Below are 19442 nucleotides of genomic sequence, written 5' to 3'. Positions count from 1 at the left end.
CTGGGGGTAGAGCTAGGCTGTGGGGATAGCGCTGGGGGGTAGGGCTTAGAGAAGGGCTAGGTTTGGGTCTGGGGTAGAGCTAGGGTGTGGGGATAGGGCTGGGGGGGTAGGGCTTAGAGAAGGGCTAGGTTTGGGTCTGGGGGTAGAGCTAGGGTGTGGGGATAGGGCTTAGAGAAGGGCTAGGTTTGGGTCTGGGGGTAGAGATAGGGTGTGGGGATAGGGCTTAGAGAAGGGCTAGGTTGGGTCTGGGGGTAGAGGGTAGGGCTAGGTTTGGGTCTGGGGGTAGAGCTAGGGGTGTAGAGGCACATTATGGCTTTATTAAACTACACTATGGCTTTATTAAAACTACACTATGGCTTTATTAAACCTGGCTTTATTAAACCTGGCTTTATTAAACCTGGCTTTATTAAACCTGGCTTTATTAAACCACACTATGGCTTTATTAAACCACACTATGGCTTTATTCAACCTGGCTTTATTCAACCTGGCTTTATTCAACCTGGCTTTATTAAACCGCACTGTGGCTTTATTAAACCACACTATGGCTTTATTAAACCTGGCTTTATTAAACCTGGCTTTATTAAACCTGGCTTTATTAAACCACACTATGGCTTTATTAAACCTGGATTTATTAAACCTGCCTTCACACATTGACATTTTCTCATTTAAAATGCAAAGTGGATTTCAGAAGTCATTACCCTCCCTCTACATTTTACACCAGTGTCTGAATCCATGCTGCCTCTCCCCCCCTACCTCCCACCCTCCCTCCCTCTTACTCTCCCTACCTCCCTCCTTCCCTCCCTCTCTCTCTCTTCCTCCCTCTCTCCTCCTCTCTCCCTCCCTCTCACTTTCTCCCTCCCCCCCCCCTCTCTCTCTCCGTTCCTCTCACTTTCTCCCTTCCTCCTTCTCCCCCCCCCCTCTTCTCTCCTCCCCACTCTCAGACGGAGAAGTTCTCGGGGGTGGTGTCTCCCCAGTCCCAGGACAGCCCCTCCCTTGTCTCCAGGCCTCCAGATCCAGATCCAGCCCAGGAGGATCATGACAACATGAAGAACATGCTGAACACCTCCAGCGGTACCGACCACCAGGGGAACCTGCGCCGCAACCGGGGCTACCGCAGTAAGACACACAGGGATGCAGACACACCAACACACACACCCAGCAGGTTCTCTGTCTGCTAACATGGTGCTCACTCTGGAATGGGTTGGTATTTATAATGAAGAGGAATAAATCCATATGCATCCCAGCAGTCTCTGGAGTAAACTACATACACACACACACACACACACACACACACACACACACACACACACACACACACACACACACTATCAGTCTCTGGAGGGAACTAAATATATATACACACACACAGACACAGACACACACACACACACACACACACACACACACACACACACACACACACACACACACACACACACACACACACACACACACACACACACTATCAGTCTCTGGAGAGAACTAAATATATATACACACATACACACACACACACACACACACTACCGTTCAAAAGTTTGGGGTCACTTAGAAATGTCCTTGTTTATCAAAGAAAAGCAAAAAAATGTCTTAAAATGGATCAGAAATACAGTGTAGACATTGTTAATGTTGTAAATGACTATTGTAGCTGGAAACGGCTTATTTTTTATGGAATATCTACATAGGTGCCCATTATCAGCAACCATCACTCCTGTGTTCCAATGGCATTGTATTGTTGTGCATTGTTAGATATTACTGCACTGTTGGAGCTAGAAACACAAGCATTTAGTTAGATATTACTGCACTGTTGGAGCTAGAAACACAAGCATTTAGTTAGATATTACTGCACTGTTGGAGCTAGAAACACAAGCATTTAGTTAGATATTACTGCACTGTTGGAGCTAGAAACACAAGCATTTAGTTAGATATTACTGCACTGTTGGAGCTAGAAACACAAGCATTTAGTTAGATATTACTGCACTGTTGGAGCCAGGAACACAAGCAATTCACTACAACCTCAATACATCTGTTAAATATATTTATAGGACACCAATACATCTGTTAAATATATTTATAGGACACCAATACATCTGTTAAATAGACCAATAATTATAGGACACCAATACATCTGTTAAATATATTTATAGGACACCAATACATCTGTTAAATATATTTATAGGACACCAATACATCTGTTAAATATATTTATAGGACACCAATACATCTGTTAAATATATTTATAGGACACCAATACATCTGTTAAATATATTTATAGGACACCAATACATCTGTTAAATATATTTATAGGACACCAATACATCTGTTAAATATATTTATAGGACACCAATACATCTGTTAAATATATTTATAGGACACCAATACATCTGTTAAATATATTATAGGACACCAATACATCTGTTAAATATTATTATAGGACACCAATACATCTGTTAAATATATTTATAGGACACCAATACATCTGTTAAATATATTTATAGGACACCAATACATCTGTTAAATATATTTATAGGACACCAATACATCTGTTAAATATATTTATAGGACACCAATACATCTGTTAAATATATTTATAGGACACCAATACATCTGTTAAATATATTTATAGGACACCAATACATCTGTTAAATATATTTATAGGACACCAATACATCTGTTAAATATATTTATAGGACACCAATACATCTGTTAAATATATTTATAGGACACCAATACATCTGTTAAATATATTTATAGGACACCAATACATCTGTTAAATATATTTATAGGACACCAATACATCTGTTAAATATATTTATAGGACACCAATACATCTGTTAAATATATTTATAGGACACCAATACATCTGTTAAATATATTTATAGGACACCAATACATCTGTTAAATATATTATAGGACACCAATACATCTGTTAAATATATTTATAGGACACCAATACATCTGTTAAATATATTTATAGGACACCAATACATCTGTTAAATATATTTATAGGACACCAATACATCTGTTAAATATATTTATAGGACACCAATACATCTGTTAAATACGACCAATAAAATGTTATGTTTGTTTCCTCCTCTTCCAATGCTTCATCTCCATTTTAAATAAAGTTTGATTTGATTCCTTCCCATTTTAAATAAAGTTTGATTTGATTCCTTCCCCATTTTAAATAAAGTTTGATTTGATTTCATCCCCATTTTAAATAAAGTTTGATTTGATTTCATCCTCATTTTAAATAAAGTTTGATTTGATTCCTTCCCCATTTTAAATAAAGTTTGATTTGATTTCATCCCCATTTTAAATAAAGTTTGATTTGAATTCCTTCCCCATTTTAAATAAAGTTTGATTTGATTTCATCCCCATTTTAAATAAAGTTTGATTTGATTCCTTCCCCATTTTAAATAAAGTTTGATTTGAATTCCTTCCCCAGGTCTAGGCCCAGTTAGTCCATCCCAGATGTCTGTAGCCAAAGAGGACAGTGCAAGCTCCCAGGATGATGCTACGGATGAGATCATGGATCGGCTAGTCAAGTCTGTTACCAGGAGCCCCTCAGAGAGGCCGTCCAGCCCCAAGACACGCAAACGCTCCCGCCTCAACAGGAAGTCGTGTGAGTACTACAACATGGAGAGGAGGGGCCTTTAAGTAGACCAGAGCCAGTTGTTGAATTGATCCCTTCAACTAAACTAAACTCTCTCTGTTTCTTCACCTGTTATTTCCCAAGTGATCTGCTCTGAATGTAGAGAGGCTACTGTACTACCATTCTATACAGCTGAGTGTAGAGAGGCTACTGTACTACCATTCCATACAGCTGAGTGTAGAGAGGCTGTACTACCATTCCATACAGCTGAGTGTAGAGAGGCTACTGTACTACCATTCCATACAGCTGAGTGTAGAGGCTGTACTACCATTCCATACAGCTGGGTGTAGAGAGGCTGTACTACCATTCCATACAGCTGGGTGTAGAGGCTGTACTACCATTCCATACAGCTGAGTGTAGAGAGGCTACTGTACTACCATTCCATACAGCTGAGTGTAGAGAGGCTGTACTACCATTCCATACAGCTGAGTGTAGAGAGGCTGTACTACCATTCCATACAGCTGAGTGTAGAGAGGCTGTACTACCATTCCATACAGCTGAGTGTAGAGAGGCTGTACTACCATTCCATACAGCTGAGTGTAGAGAGGCTACTGTACTACCATTCTATACAGCTGAGTGTAGAGGCTACTGTACTACCATTCCATACAGCTGAGTGTAGAGAGGCTGTACTACCATTCCATACAGCTGAGTGTAGAGAGGCTGTACTACCATTCCATACAGCTGAGTGTAGAGAGGCTGTACTACCATTCCATACAGCTGAGTGTAGAGAGGCTACTGTACTACCATTCCATACAGCTGAGTGTAGAGGCTACTGTACTACCATTCCATACAGCTGAGTGTAGAGGCTACTGTACTACCATTCTATACAGCTGAGTGTAGAGAGGCTGCTGTACTACCATTCCATACAGCTGAGTGTAGAGAGGCTACTGTACTACCATTCCATACAGCTGAGTGTAGAGAGGCTGTACTACCATTCTATACAGCTGAGTGTAGAGAGGCTGTACTACCATTCTATACAGCTGAGTGTAGAGAGGCTACTGTACTACCATTCTATACAGCTGAGTGTAAAGGCTACTGTACTACCATTCTATACAGCTGAGTGTAGAGAGGCTGTACTACCATTCTATACAGCTGAGTGTAGAGAGGCTACTGTACTACCATTCTATACAGCTGAGTGTAAAGGCTACTGTACTACCATTCTATACAGCTGAGTGTAGAGAGGCTGTACTACCATTCTATACAGCTGAGTGTAAAGGCTACTGTACTACCATTCCATACAGCTGAGTGTAGAGAGGCTACTGTACTACCATTCCATACAGCTGAGTGTAGAGGCTGTACTACCATTCTATACAGCTGAGTGTAGAGAGGCTACTGTACTACCATTCCATACAGCTGAGTGTAGAGAGGCTGTACTACCATTCTATACAGCTGAGTGTAGAGGCTACTGTACTACCATTCTATACAGCTGAGTGTAGAGAGGCTGTACTACCATTCCATACAGCTGAGTGTAGAGAGGCTGTACTACCATTCCATACAGCTGAGTGTAGAGAGGCTACTGTACTACCATTCCATACAGCTGAGTGTAGAGAGGCTGTACTACCATTCCATACAGCTGAGTGTAGAGAGGCTGTACTACCATTCCATACAGCTGAGTGTAGAGAGGCTACTGTACTACCATTCCATACAGCTGAGTGTAGAGAGGCTGTACTACCATTCCATACAGCTGAGTGTAGAGAGGCTGTACTACCATTCCATACAGCTGAGTGTAGAGGCTACTGTACTACCATTCCATACAGCTGAGTGTAGAGAGGCTGTACTACCATTCCATACAGCTGAGTGTAGAGAGGCTGTACTACCATTCCATACAGCTGAGTGTAGAGAGGCTACTGTACTACCATTCCATACAGCTGAGTGTAGAGAGGCTGTACTACCATTCCATACAGCTGAGTGTAGAGAGGCTGCTGTACTACCATTCCATACAGCTGAGTGTAGAGAGGCTACTGTACTACCATTCCATACAGCTGAGTGTAGAGAGGCTGTACTACCATTCCATACAGCTGAGTGTAGAGAGGCTGTACTACCATTCCATACAGCTGAGTGTAGAGGCTACTGTACTACCATTCCATACAGCTGAGTGTAGAGAGGCTGTACTACCATTCCATACAGCTCCCACCGTTCATCACTAGCCTTGTAGATGTGCAGGCTTTTGTTCAAGCCCAGCACCTAATTTAAAAATATATATTTTTTTATTTCACCTTTATTTAACCAGGTGAGCTAGTTGAGAACAAGTTCTCATTTACAACTGCGACCTGGCCAAGATGAAGCAAAGCAGTGTGACACAAACAACAACACAGAGTTACACATGGAATAAACAACAACACAGAGTTACACATGGAATAAACAAACATACAGTCAATAATACAATATGTCAACTAATCAAGGTCTTCAATCTGGTCGATACCAGTTACAGTAGTGTTTGGCTGGAACAAAAGACATCCACTCTGTAGTCCTACTAGACGAGGCTTGATGACTACTGTCTTCGTCCACTCTAGTCCTACTAGACGAGGCTTGGTGACTACTGTCTTCGTCCACTCTGTAGTCCTACTAGACGAGGCTTGATGACTACTGTCTTCGTCCACTCTGTAGTCCTACTAGACGAGGCTTGGTGACTACTGTCTTCGTCCACTCTGTAGTCCTACTAGACGAGGCTTGATGACTACTGTCTTCGTCCACTCTGTAGTCCTACTAGACGAGGCTTGGTGACTACTGTCTTCGTCCACTCTGTAGTCCTACTAGACAAGGCTTGGTGACTACTGTCTTCGTCCACTCTGTAGTCCTACTAGACGAGGCTTGGTGACTACTGTCTTCGTCCACTCTGTAGTCCTACTAGACGAGGCTTGGTGACTACTGTCTTCCCTCCACTCTGTAGTCCTACTAGACGAGGCTTGGTGACTATCTTCCGTCCACTCTGTAGTCCTACTAGACGAGGCTTGGTGACTACTGTCTTCCATCTTGGTCTCATTGTGATTCCACCTCCTGTACCTGAAAAGGGTCAAGGGTCAAGGCTAGATGTGTGACGCCACTAAGGGATAAGCCCTTTTGTCCCTGTCTGTGTCTCTATCTCCTTGTGTGTCCCATCCACAGTATGATGTGTGTCCATAACAGAGGTTTATCTGGACAACAGAGCATTATCTCCCTGGGCCCATAATATCTCTGTTGTTAGTTCCTCTCTAAAGATATCAGACACTATATAGTAAATACCCAGCTTTTCATTCTCCCAGAAATGAAGAACTGATACCTGTTCTGTTCTCAACTGACATCCTGACGTCTCAGTAACGTGTACAAGAACCTTCACAAAATGGTGTGTGACATCATCCAAAATGGCACCCTATCGAGCCCTGGTCTAAAGTAGTACCACTATATAGGGAATAGGGCTCTGGTCTATAATAGTGTACTATATAGGGAATAGGGCTCTGGTCTATAGTAGTGCCACTATATAGGGAATAGGGTTCTGGTCTATAGTAGTACCACTATATAGGGAATAGGGCTCTGGTCTATAGTAGTGTACTATATAGGGAATAGCGCTCTGGTCTATAGTAGTGCCACTATATAGGGAATAGCGCTCTGGTCTATAGTAGTGTACTATATAAGGAATAGGGCCAGTGGGAGGTGTGAAATGGATATGTGGTTGTTGTTTTTTTATCCCTGAGACGCGTTGACGTGGTAACGTGTGTGTGCATTGTTCTCATTTGACATGGTGTTTCTGTGTGTTGCAGTGAGGAGGACACTGAAGAGCGGACTAAGTGTTGACGTGGTTCAGGCTCTGGGACTCAGCAACAAGACTGGAGACCAGCTCTGAACACACAGAGAGACCTACACAGACTGGAGACAAGCTCTGAACACACAGAGAGAGACCTACACAGACTGGAGACAAGCTCTGAACACACAGAGAGACCAACACAGACAGACTGAGACACAGCACTACCAGACACACCAGCCATGAAGAGGAAGGATGAAGCTCGTACCGAGGGCCTGGATCTTAGAAAGTCCTGATGTGACAGAAAGAAGAGACAGTACATGTAGGAAGGACATGCTGGTGCTCACTACAGTAGCCCCGCCCCCCTCCCCCTCCCACAATGCTTTGGGCTTGTTCCTGTCTCACTACAAAACAACTGTTTATATGTTACAGGAAGACGTGAGAGCTCTTGTTCATTGAGGGGGGGGTTCCCTCTAAATGGACGAGTCTCTGGACAGAACCTGACTGAAGAAGTGTTTCAGATGTGGATTTAAATATTCAGATGTTTTGGTGTCGTAAACATCCTGATGTATGATATTGAAGAGATATATACAGTGTGATGGACATTTAACTGAACATCAAGGACAGACGTCACTATATTTGAAAGGTTATACTGTGTATCTGGAGTCGGGGTGGAGGGGGGGGGGTAACAGGATGTTTTAGTCAGGAAGTGGTTGAATATAATCTCTGGTGGTATTATTATAATGGATCCGATGTTATTAACTTTATATAATTATAGATAGTCTGTTCTATATAGAGGTCTCAGACCACACACACACACACACCGAGAGAGAGACGTCTCAGACCACAAACACACCGAGAGAGAGACGTCTCAGACCACACACACACCGAGAGAGAGACGTCTCAGACCACACACACACCGAGAGAGAGACGTCTCAGACCACACACACTCACTCACACACACACACTCACACAGAGAGAGACGTCTCAGACACACACCGAGAGAGAGAGAGACGTCTCACATGATACACTCACACACACACACACATACACACACACACTCACACAGAGAGAGATGTCTCACATGACACACTCACACACACACACTCACACAGAGAGAGATGTCTCACATGACACACTCACACACACACACTCACACAGAGAGAGATGTCTCAGACACACACCGAGAGAGAGAGAGAGGTCTCAGACAACACACACACACCGAGAGAGTGACGTCTCGGACACACACACCGAGAGAGTGACGTCTCGGACACACACACCGAGAGAGTGACGTCTCGGACACACACACCGAGAGAGTGACGTCTCGGACACACACACCGAGAGAGTGACGTCTCGGACACACACACCGAGAGAGTGACGTCTCGGACACACACACCGAGAGAGAGTGACGTCTCGGACACACACACCGAGAGAGAGTGACGTCTCGGACACACACACCGAGAGAGAGTGACGTCTCGGACACACACACCGAGAGAGAGTGACGTCTCGGACACACACACCGAGAGAGAGTGACGTCTCGGACACACACACCGAGAGAGAGAGAGACGTCTCGGACACACACACCGAGAGAGAGAGAGACGTCTCGGACACACACACCGAGAGAGAGAGAGACGTCTCGGACACACACACCGAGAGAGAGAGAGACGTCTCGGACACACACACCGAGAGAGAGAGAGACGTCTCGGACACACACACCGAGAGAGAGAGAGACGTCTCGGACACACACACCGAGAGAGAGAGAGACGTCTCGGACACACACACCGAGAGAGAGAGAGACGTCTCGGACACACACACCGAGAGAGAGAGAGACGTCTCGGACACACACACCGAGAGAGAGAGAGACGTCTCGGACACACACACCGAGAGAGAGAGAGACGTCTCGGACACACACACCGAGAGAGAGAGACGTCTCGGACACACACACCGAGAGAGAGAGACGTCTCAATCGAGAGACGAGGTGGTCTGATCTAGACAGAGGAGATATGAACCAGGTCACATGCCCATATTATTTATCACACACAGAGACCTTGTTTCACGGTTAATATTTGGACCCCACGAGGGGGGGGGGGGGTGTAGTGTGCGTTTGGTAAGCCTAGGTACTGTACGGTGTGTTGCATTTTACCCGCCCCATCCTATTTCAGTTCAAGAGGGTTGATTTGTTCCATCACAAACACACACCTTTATATAGAACAGTATAGAACAACCTCTGGTCATATAGAACAACCTCTGGTCATATAGAACAGTATAGAACAACCTCTGGTCATATAGAACAGTATAGAACAACCTCTGGTCATGTAGAACAACCTCTGGTCATGTAGAACAACCTCTGGTCATATAGAACAACCTCTGGTCATATAGAACAGTATAGAACAACCTCTGGTCATATAGAACAACCTCTGGTCATATAGAACAACCTCTGGTCATATAGAACAACCTCTGGTCATATAGAACAACCTCTGGTCATATAGAACAACCTCTGGTCATATAGAACAGTATAGAACAACCTCTGGTCATATAGAACAACCTCTGGTCATATAGAACAGTATAGAACAACCTCTGGTCATATAGAACAACCTCTGGTCATGTAGAACAGTATAGAACAACCTCTGGTCATATAGAACAACCTCTGGTCATATAGAACAACCTCTGGTCATGTAGAACAACCTCTGGTCATATAGAACAACCTCTGGTCATATAGAACAGTATAGAACAACCTCTGGTCATATAGAACAACCTCTGGTCATATAGAACAACCTCTGGTCATATAGAACAACCTCTGGTCATATAGAACAACCTCTGGTCATATAGAACAACCTCTGGTCATATAGAACAGTATAGAACAACCTCTGGTCATGTAGAACAACCTCTGGTCATATAGAACAACCTCTGGTCATGTAGAACAGAATAGAACAACCTCTGGTCATATAGAACAACCTCTGGTCATGTAGAACAGAATAGAACAACCTCTGGTCATATAGAACAACCTCTGGTCATATAGAACAACCTCTGGTCATGTAGAACAACCTCTGGTCATATAGAACAACCTCTGGTCATGTAGAACAACCTCTGGTCATATAGAACAACCTCTGGTCATATAGAACAACCTCTGGTCATATAGAACAGTATAGAACAACCTCTGGTCATATAGAACAACCTCTGGTCATATAGAACAGTATAGAACAACCTCTGGTCATGTAGAACAACCTCTGGTCATGTAGAACAACCTCTGGTCATGTAGAACAACCTCTGGTCATATAGAACAACCTCTGGTCATGTAGAACAACCTCTGGTCATGTAGAACAACCTCTGGTCATATAGAACAGTATAGAACAACCTCTGGTCATGTAGAACAGTATAGAACAACCTCTGGTCATGTAGAACAGTATAGAACAACCTCTGGTCATGTAGAACAACCTCTGGTAATATGGAACAGTATAGAACAACCTCTGGTCATTTAGATCTCTAAATGCAGTCCTTTAAGGGCAGTGTTGTGAAGGAAGTTGACTATGATATGTACAGAATAAAGACATGTGCCTATTTGCACAGGAGGAGGGGTATGATACAATAGCAAGGAAAACGCTGTCATGACTTCACTATTTCTGATCGTGTTCACTACCGGTAGTTGAATTGAGTACAGGTGTCTGTACCTGTGTGTATACCCGTGTGTGTATACCTGTGTGTGTATACCTGTGTGTATACCTGTGTGTGTACCTGTGTGTATACCTGTGTGTATTGAGGTGTGTGTACCTGTGTGTATTGAGGTGTGTATACCTGTGTGTATTGAGGTGTGTATACCTGTGTGTATTGAGGTGTGTGTACCTGTGTGTATTGAGGTGTGTATACCTGTGTGTATTGAGGTGTGTATACCTGTGTGTATTGAGGTGTGTGTACCTGTGTGTATACCTGTGTGTATTGAGGTGTGTATACCTGTGTGTATACCTGTGTGTATTGAGGTGTGTATACCTGTGTGTATTGAGGTGTGTATACCTGTGTGTATACCTGTGTGTATTGAGGTGTGTGTATAGAGGTGTGTATACCTGTGTGTATATGAAGTATGTTTGTTCTAGGTGAATGCGTACTGCATGTTGTTTACACATTCACTATTTCCTGTAGATATATGTACTCCACGGCTGTGTCCCAAATCACACCCTATTCCCTATATACAGTAGTTTCACGGCTGTGTCCCAAATCACACCCTATTCCCTATATACAGTCCCATATCACACCCTATTCCCTATATACAGTCCCATATCGCACCCTATTCCCTATATACAGTAGTTTCACGGCTGTGTCCCAAATCACACCCTATTCCCTATATACAGTCCCATATCACACCCTATTCCCTATATACAGTCCCATATCGCACCCTATTCCCTATATACAGTAGTTTCACGGCTGTGTCCCAAATCACACCCTATTCCCTATATACAGTCCCATATCACACCCTATTCCCTATATACAGTCCCATATCGCACCCTATTCCCTATATACAGTAGTTCCACGATTATGTCCCAAATCACACCCTATTCCCTATATACAGTAGTACACTACTTTTGACTAGAGCCCATAGGGCTTTGTTTAAAAGTATTGCAATATGTAGGGAGAGAAGGGTGCCATTTTAAAACGTACCCCACTTCTGTCCCTATTCTGAGGCACATATGTTAAACATACCCCCCCCCCACCTCTTCTTCCTCCTCTCTGAATGTTTTCTCCTTATTAAACCCCTCTTCCTCTTCTTCCTCTCTGAATGTTTTCTCCTTATTAAACCCCTCTTCCTCTTCCTCTTCTCTGAATGTTTTCTCCTTATTAAACCCCTCTTCCTCTTCCTCCTCTCTGAATGTTTTCTCCTTATTAAACCCCTCTTCCTCCTCTGAATGTTTTCTCCTTATTAAACCCTGTTTGAAATGTATTTGAACCTTCCTGTTGTACGACACAGTGTTCTGCCTGCTGTTACAATGTTTTTAAATAGAGAATTAAAGTGGCCTTTCTATTGTTACGATCTAAGCTGAGGACACCATGGCTGTGTTATGGAACCATGTGTGTGTCTGTGTGGACACCATGGCTGTGTTATGGAACCATGTGTGTGTCTGTGTGGACACCATGGCTGTGTTATGGAACCATGTGTGTGTCTGTGTGGACACCATGGCTGTGTTATGGAACCATGTGTGTGTCTGTGTGGACACCATGGCTGTGTTATGGAACCATGTGTGTGTCTGTGTGGACACCATGGCTGTGTTATGGAACCATGTGTGTGTCTGTGTGGACACCATGGCTGTGTTATGGAACCATGTGTGTGTCTTTGTGGACACCATGGCTGTGTTATGGAACCATGTGTGTGTCTGTGTGGACACCATGGCTGTGTTATGGAACCATGTGTGTGTCTGTGTGGACACCATTGCCGTGGTGGCAAACTGTAACTAAATGCTCTAATGGTTGTAATAATGCCTAATTGAAATCTTATTTTAATAGTGTTTTATTGTCATGTTTCCCAACTGAATAAAAACAAACATCTTCAACATACCGTCTGCTGTACCAATGTTATTCTTTCACTGCGATTGTGTTGGGTTACATTGCCTTGTGGCTCTAGTAGTAAACTGTCTCAAACTTTCACAGGATGCTATCGTCTTTCACAGAATGCTACGGTCAAGAGTAGTGGTCTTTCACAGAATGCTGCAGTCAGGAGGAGTCGTCTTTCACAGAATGCTGCAGTCAGGAGTAGTCATCTTTCACAGAATGATAGTCAGGAGTAGTCGTCTTTAAAAACAATACATTGACAGCTCTTAGATCCGCACACTGCTGTGGCCCGTGCGCATGTAATGGCTCTTTAACGGGGCTCGGTCCTAGCGGTTCTTAGAGTTTGGGTCACGTGCCAAGATCGGCTATGCCAGCCGGTAGAGGCTCGACTGTGTTACCGCTAGCGTACCGCTTAATGAGAGAGTGAAAGAGAGAGAGAGGTGTTGTTGATATTGTAAACCGGTGACAGGTATCGTCCCTTACGTCGTGTCCTTCTTATCTTACCTCCGGTACTCCCCTTGATGGTGTGTATAAAAAGAGAATAGAAGATGACGCGAGGCTGAGTGAGTTTAACAGGAAGATGCTCCTCGTCAGTGTGCCTGTGCTCCTTCTGCTTTCGGTAGTCGGTAAAGATGCGGCTGACCTCCCCGAGACAGACGCGTCGTTTCTTCCGGACCTGGGGCTGCGTAGCGGGGGACAACCCGGTCCGTCGCTACCCGCTTCTCCGACCACCTCTCTAGACCGCTTCCAGGTTCAGCCACGGGAGGAGTATGCCTCGCCGGGTATTGCCTTGGCCCGGTCCGCCGAGGAACCGTCCGCGACCACGGAGGACGGCGGCGAGTCGCACCGCCACGGCGGGGGGTTTCAGATGGTGCAGTGGGAATGGAGCTATGTTCAGACGCCTTACATTATCGCTATATGGATCCTGGTGGCCAGCGTCGCGAAAATACGTAAGTGGGGACATTTGACCCTATTATCTGAATGTACTGACATATAACCAGTTACCAAGCAACCATTTGCTCTTTGTGATATCCCGCAGTCTATAAAAGCTATTTTAGCAAACCTATAAATATGGCTATGACACATGCAGGGCTGTTTTAGTCTATTTGACGATCTTAAACTATTTTAAACGTAAAGTTCGATGTAACAGGAATTTACCAGCGACACTAAAGAGAAGTCCTTCTAGATGTAATGGTCAGCTAGGTATGTAAAGAGAAGTCCTTCTAGATGAATGGTCAGCCAGGTATTTACAGAGAAGTCCTTCTAGATGAATGGTCAGCCAGGTATTTACAGAGAAGTCCTTCTAGATGTAATGGTCAGCTAGGTATTTAAAGAGAAGTCCTTCTAGATGTAATGGTCAGCTAGGTATTTAAAGAGAAGTCATTCTAGATGTAATGGTCAGCTAGGTATTTATAGAGCAGTCCTTCTAGATGTAATGGTCAGCTAGGTATTTAAAGAGAAGTCCTTCTAGATGTAATGGTCAGCTAGGTATTTAAAGAGAAGTCCTTCTAGATGAATGGTCAGCTAGGTATTTAAAGAGAAGTCCTTCTAGATGTAATGGTCAGCTAGGTATTTAAAGAGAAGTCCTTCTAGATGTAATGGTCAGCTAGGTATTTACAGAGAAGTCCTTCTAGATGTAATGGTCAGCTAGGTATTTACAGAGAAGTCCTTCTAGATGTAATGGTCAGCTAGGTATTTATAGAGCAGTCCTTCTAGATGTAATAGTCAGCTAGGTATTTAAAGAGAAGTCCTTCTAGATGTAATGGTCAGCTAGGTATTTATAGAGCAGTCCTTCTAGATGTAATAGTCAGCTAGGTATTTAAAGAGAAGTCCTTCTAGATGTAATGGTCAGCTAGGTATGTAAAGAGAAGTCCTTCTAGATGAATGGTCAGCTAGGTATTTAAAGAGAAGTCCTTCGATGTAATGGTCAGCTAGGTATTTAAAGAGAAGTCCTTCTAGATGTAATGGTCAGCTAGGTATTTACAGATAAGTCCTTCTAGATGTAATGGTCAGCTAGGTATTTACAGAGAAGTCCTTCTAGATGTAATGGTCAGCTAGGTATTTAAAGAGAAGTCCTTCTAGATGTAATGGTCAGCTAGTTATTTAAAGAGAAGTCCTTCTAGATGAATGGTTAGCTAGGTATTAAAAGAGCAGTCCTTCTAGATGAATGGTCAGCTAGGTATTTAAAGAGAAGTCCTTCCAGATGAATGGTCAGCTAGGTATTTAAAGAGAAGTCCTTCCAGATGAATGGTCAGCTAGGTATTTAAAGAGAAGTCCTTCCAGATGTAATGGTCAGCTAGGTATTTAAAGAGAAGTCCTTCTAGATGTAATGGTCAGCTAGGTATTTAAAGAGAAGTCCTTCTAGATGTAATGGTCAGCTAGGTATTTAAAGAGAAGTCCTTCTAGATGTAATGGTCAGCTAGGTATTTAAAGAGAAGTCCTTCTAGATGTAATGTCAGCTAGGTATTTAAAGAGAAGTCCTTCTAGATGTAATGGTCAGCTAGGTATTTAAAGAGAAGTCCTTCTAGATGTAATGGTCAGCTAGGTATTTAAAGAGAAGTCCTTCTAGATGTAATGGTCAGCTAGGTATTTAAAGAGAAGTCCTTCTAGATGTAATGGTCAGCTAGGTACAGTGGGGCAAAAAAGTAAAGGGGAAATCCACAGATGAGAGAATAACCAAACGGACACCCCGCCTCTGTTTTGGTAAAAAGCTGAGGGATGGGGCCTGGAGAAATGTAACCACTCTCAGATTAATAGACAGAGCTGTGGATGCAAGGACTGACCATCCATGATATCAACATTATAGTTATAACCATGTTATGAGGCTATACAGGACTGACCATCCATGATATCAACATGATAGTTATAACCATGTTATGAGACTATACAGGACTGACCATCCATTATATCAACAGTATAGTTATAACCATGTTATGAGACTATACAGGACTGACCATCCATTATATCAACATGATAGTTATAACCATGTTATGAGACTATACAGGACTGACCATCCATTATAGCAACATGATAGTTATAACCATGTTATGAGACTATACAGGACTGACCATCCATGATATCAACATGATAGTTATAACCATGTTATGAGACTATACAGGACTGACCATCCATGATATCAACATGATAGTTATAACCATGTTATGAGGCTATACAGGACTGACCATCCATTATATCAACATTATAGTTATAACCATGTTATGAGACTATACAGGACTGACCATCCATGATGTCAACATTATAGTTATAACCATGTTATGAGACTATACAGGACTGACCATCCATGATATCAACATTATAGTTATAACCATGTTATGAGACTATACAGGACTGACCATCCATTATATCAACATTCTAGTTATAACCATGTTATGAGACTATACAGGACTGACCATCCATGATATCAACATGATAGTTATAACCATGTTATGAGACTATACAGGACTGACCATCGGGGATATCAACATTATAGTTATAACCATGTTATGAGGCTATACAGGACTGACCATCGGGGATATCAACATTATAGTTATAACCATGTTATGAGACTATACAGGACTGACCATCGGGGATATCAACATTATAGTTATAACCATGTTATGAGACTATACAGGACTGACCATCCATGATATCAACATGATAGTTATAACCATGTTATGAGACTATACAGGACTGACCATCCATGATATCAACATTATAGTTATAACCATGTTATGAGACTATACAGGACTGACCATCCATTATATCAACATGATAGTTATAACCATGTTATGAGACTATACAGGACTGACCATCCATTATATCAACATGATAGTTATAACCATGTTATGAGACTATACAGGACTGACCATCCATTATATCAACATTATAGTTATAACCATGTTATGAGACTATACAGGACTGACCATCCATGATGTCAACATTATAGTTATAACCATGTTATGAGACTATACAGGACTGACCATCCATTATAGCAACATGATAGTTATAACCATGTTATGAGACTATACAGGACTGACCATCCATGATATCAACATGATAGTTATAACCATGTTATGAGACTATACAGGACTGACCATCCATGATATCAACATGATAGTTATAACCATGTTATGAGGCTATACAGGACTGACCATCCATTATATCAACATTATAGTTATAACCATGTTATGAGACTATACAGGACTGACCATCCATGATGTCAACATTATAGTTATAACCATGTTATGAGACTATACAGGACTGACCATCCATGATATCAACATTATAGTTATAACCATGTTATGAGACTATACAGGACTGACCATCCATTATATCAACATTATAGTTATAACCATGTTATGAGACTATACAGGACTGACCATCCATGATATCAACATGATAGTTATAACCATGTTATGAGACTATACAGGACTGACCATCGGGGATATCAACATTATAGTTATAACCATGTTATGAGGCTATACAGGACTGACCATCGGGGATATCAACATTATAGTTATAACCATGTTATGAGACTATACAGGACTGACCATCGGGGATATCAACATTATAGTTATAACCATGTTATGAGACTATACAGGACTGACCATCCATGATATCAACATTATAGTTATAACCATGTTATGAGACTATACAGGACTGACCATCCATGATATCAACATTATAGTTATAACCATGTTATGAGGCTATACAGGACTGACCATCCATGATGTCAACATTATAGTTATAACCATGTTATGAGACTATACAGGACTGACCATCCATTATATCAACATTATAGTTATAACCATGTTATGAGACTATACAGGACTGACCATCCATGATGTCAACATTATAGTTATAACCATGTTATGAGGCTATACAGGACTGACCATCCATTATATCAACATTATAGTTATAACCATGTTATGAGACTATACAGGACTGACCATCCATGATATCAACATTATAGTTATAACCATGTTATGAGACTATACAGGACTGACCATCCATGATATCAACATTATAGTTATAACCATGTTATGAGACTATACAGGACTGACCATCCATGATATCAACATTATAGTTATAACCATGTTATGAGACTATACAGGACTGACCATCCATGATATCAACATTATAGTTATAACCATGTTATGAGGCTATACAGGACTGACCATCCATTATATCAACATGATAGTTATAACCATGTTATGAGACTATACAGGACTGACCATCCATTATATCAACATTATAGTTATAACCATGTTATGAGACTATACAGGACTGACCATCCATGATGTCAACATTATAGTTATAACCATGTTATGAGACTATACAGGACTGACCATCCATTATAGCAACATGATAGTTATAACCATGTTATGAGACTATACAGGACTGACCATCCATGATATCAACATGATAGTTATAACCATGTTATGAGACTATACAGGACTGACCATCCATGATATCAACATGATAGTTATAACCATGTTATGAGGCTATACAGGACTGACCATCCATTATATCAACATTATAGTTATAACCATGTTATGAGACTATACAGGACTGACCATCCATGATGTCAACATTATAGTTATAACCATGTTATGAGACTATACAGGACTGACCATCCATGATATCAACATTATAGTTATAACCATGTTATGAGACTATACAGGACTGACCATCCATTATATCAACATTATAGTTATAACCATGTTATGAGACTATACAGGACTGACCATCCATGATATCAACATGATAGTTATAACCATGTTATGAGACTATACAGGACTGACCATCGGGGATATCAACATTATAGTTATAACCATGTTATGAGGCTATACAGGACTGACCATCGGGGATATCAACATTATAGTTATAACCATGTTATGAGACTATACAGGACTGACCATCGGGGATATCAACATTATAGTTATAACCATGTTATGAGACTATACAGGACTGACCATCCATGATATCAACATGATAGTTATAACCATGTTATGAGACTATACAGGACTGACCATCCATGATATCAACATTATAGTTATAACCATGTTATGAGACTATACAGGACTGACCATCCATTATATCAACATGATAGTTATAACCATGTTATGAGACTATACAGGACTGACCATCCATTATATCAACATTATAGTTATAACCATGTTATGAGACTATACAGGACTGACCATCCATGATATCAACATGATAGTTATAACCATGTTATGAGACTATACAGGACTGACCATCGGGGATATCAACATTATAGTTATAACCATGTTATGAGGCTATACAGGACTGACCATCGGGGATATCAACATTATAGTTATAACCATGTTATGAGACTATACAGGACTGACCATCGGGGATATCAACATTATAGTTATAACCATGTTATGAGACTATACAGGACTGACCATCCATGATATCAACATTATAGTTATAACCATGTTATGAGGCTATACAGGACTGACCATCCATTATATCAACATTATAGTTATAACCATGTTATGAGACTAT

The 19442-nt window shown here is 41.7% G+C and overlaps 2 protein-coding genes across 3 annotated transcripts in view; both read left to right on the top strand.

Moving 5' to 3' along the window:
* Window positions 1-8276, top strand: part of fhod1 (formin homology 2 domain containing 1) — a 159438-nt gene extending 151162 nt beyond the window's left edge. The window contains exons 25-27 of the mRNA XM_031820953.1: window positions 942-1116; window positions 3449-3625; window positions 7393-8276. Of these exons, the coding sequence (XP_031676813.1) occupies window positions 942-1116; window positions 3449-3625; window positions 7393-7475 (435 nt within the window). The 3' untranslated portion in view covers window positions 7476-8276. The remainder of the gene's footprint in view (window positions 1-941; window positions 1117-3448; window positions 3626-7392) is intronic.
* Window positions 8277-11281: 3005 nt separating this feature from the next.
* LOC116371861 (sodium/hydrogen exchanger 5) overlaps window positions 11282-19442 on the top strand; it is a 56345-nt gene continuing 48184 nt past the window's right edge. For both annotated transcript variants that reach the window (XM_031820951.1, XM_031820952.1), the window contains exon 1: window positions 11282-13858. In XM_031820951.1, the coding sequence (XP_031676811.1) occupies window positions 13489-13858 (370 nt within the window). In that variant the 5' untranslated portion in view covers window positions 11282-13488. The remainder of the gene's footprint in view (window positions 13859-19442) is intronic.

This window comes from Oncorhynchus kisutch, unplaced genomic scaffold (assembly GCF_002021735.2).
Source record: "Oncorhynchus kisutch isolate 150728-3 unplaced genomic scaffold, Okis_V2 scaffold3788, whole genome shotgun sequence".
NCBI classification, from domain to species: domain Eukaryota; kingdom Metazoa; phylum Chordata; class Actinopteri; order Salmoniformes; family Salmonidae; genus Oncorhynchus; species Oncorhynchus kisutch.
This window is presented reverse-complemented; position numbering and strand designations above follow the sequence as displayed.